General features: G+C 54.4%; 1 protein-coding gene across 1 annotated transcript; it reads right to left on the reverse strand.

Annotated features, from left to right (window-relative positions):
• Positions 1-433: 433 nt before the first annotated feature.
• Positions 434-1,294, reverse strand: H310_04801 (hypothetical protein; the record flags this gene model as incomplete). Its single annotated transcript, XM_008869305.1, has 1 exon — positions 434-1,294. The coding sequence occupies one exon, from the start codon at positions 1,292-1,294 to the stop codon at positions 434-436; it is 861 nt and encodes a 286-aa protein (XP_008867527.1).
• Between the last annotated feature and the right edge of the window lie 466 nt (positions 1,295-1,760).

Consider the following 1,760-nt stretch of genomic DNA (forward strand, 5'->3'; position numbering starts at 1 on the left):
AACATATCACGCGTGATGCCGTGTACAGAGGCAATCCGCTCCAATGCCACGCGACACTGGCCCATCAACGACCCCTGGCCCAGGTTGAGGAATGCACCGCCATGGATACGTGTCATGTTCAGGCGCAAGGCGTTATAGAATGGGTCGGTCACGAACGCGAGCGCATGCGCAGGCGTATAGATGGATGCGAAACGGGAATGGGCAAGCTCCAGCAAATCGGCGCTGGTGACGCCACAAAGAGCCGCAACGTTGTCGTCAATGGAGCTGAAGTAATGTGCTGTGACGAGGAAGCTGGCAAACACCGCCGAGAACGTGGCCTCATCGCCTTCTAAATGGCCGATGGTCATGCACAGAGGCTTCAGAAACTTCTCGTGGGCAATAGTCGACTTCCAGAATGAGACGTCGAGGAAGGCTGACCGAAGCTCCGGCTCTATCACCACATCCTTGAACTTGTCATCGGGGTCAATGGAGTTCGGCATTGAACGAGGACTGATTTTAGGAGCAGATTGCGACGAAGCATGAAGTAACCTGTGCCCCAACGCGTCTTCGTAAACAGGATGAGCGAGTATGTCTTCCCGTGCTTCTCGGCACAAACGACTTCGAACATTGATGTGAGCAGATGGACGGCATTGATCTTGTTGACGATGAAAAAAACATTGATCGACATAATGCGCTTGACGACTGGGAATTTGTTCACATCCATACACAAATTGTGTAGACCATGAGGCAGACACCCATATGCAAACGTAAATAGGCCCGTCAGAAGCGCTTGCCGTCGGAACGCCTTCATGACGTTAGGCGAATCCGTGCACAGGTTCCACATGGGTTCCGGTGGCGTTGGAACATCATCCACCGCGATCACGTCGGCGTTGTCGTCTTGCGCCAGACCCATCGACAGGCGGAGGCGATGGTGGACGCTCTTCAATTTGCCCATCAAGTTGACAGCGGTCTCGCGCTTCGGGTCCATCACAAAGTGCTCAATGAAGTACGCAAGTGGACCTGCCGCCATCACGTTGAGGATATGTTTGCTAGCCTTGTTCGTCGCGCCATCAATCGTAATGCAGATCGATCGAAACGCCTGCACCGCTCGAATCGCCTCCGTCTGGACGAAATCGTACTCAGCACAGAGAAGACGCCCACCAATGGCTTCGCGAGTGGGAGGGCGAAATGATGGTCGTATCATCTTCAGCCACGCGCGCCAGTGCTTGTCATCAAACATTGAGAACGGAGCAGCATTGCGGTGTATCGCCCGGCCCAGCAGTTCCTCGGCCGCGCTGTGCTCGGCAGCCGTCATCGAATCGCACCAACTTGGCGCCATCGGGCTCGCGCGCCATGATGTGCTGCTGGTAGTGGTAGTGCTCAATGAGCGCTTCTTCGTCAGCTGCCCGTCGCCTACTTCCTCTGTCTCGTCGCCGTATCGTGCGTGATAGCGCCAGGTGGAAGACACCCAATGCCTTTTGGGATCATCATGAAGATATCATAAGAGACGTCAGCGGTTTAAGGTCAAAGAAGGGATCTTACCTTAGAGCAGTTCGCGATGTGGCGGTCCATGCTGGTCTTAGCATATGCACACTTTGCGAAGCAAAGTTTGCACTGTGCTTGATCGCACTTCAATTTCCCCGACTTCGGGATGAGGGTGAACTCATTGTGGACACGATCAGGCTTACGACCACTCTTGGCGCCAGACAAAGCCATCGCGAAGGAAACAACCCGGAATGTACAGTAATGCAACTGCAGCGCAGTCTGGACTGCGAAGTCCG

Source organism: Aphanomyces invadans (assembly GCF_000520115.1).
Source record: "Aphanomyces invadans strain NJM9701 unplaced genomic scaffold supercont1.8, whole genome shotgun sequence".
In the NCBI taxonomy this organism is placed as follows: Eukaryota; Oomycota; class Saprolegniomycetes; order Saprolegniales; family Verrucalvaceae; genus Aphanomyces; species Aphanomyces invadans.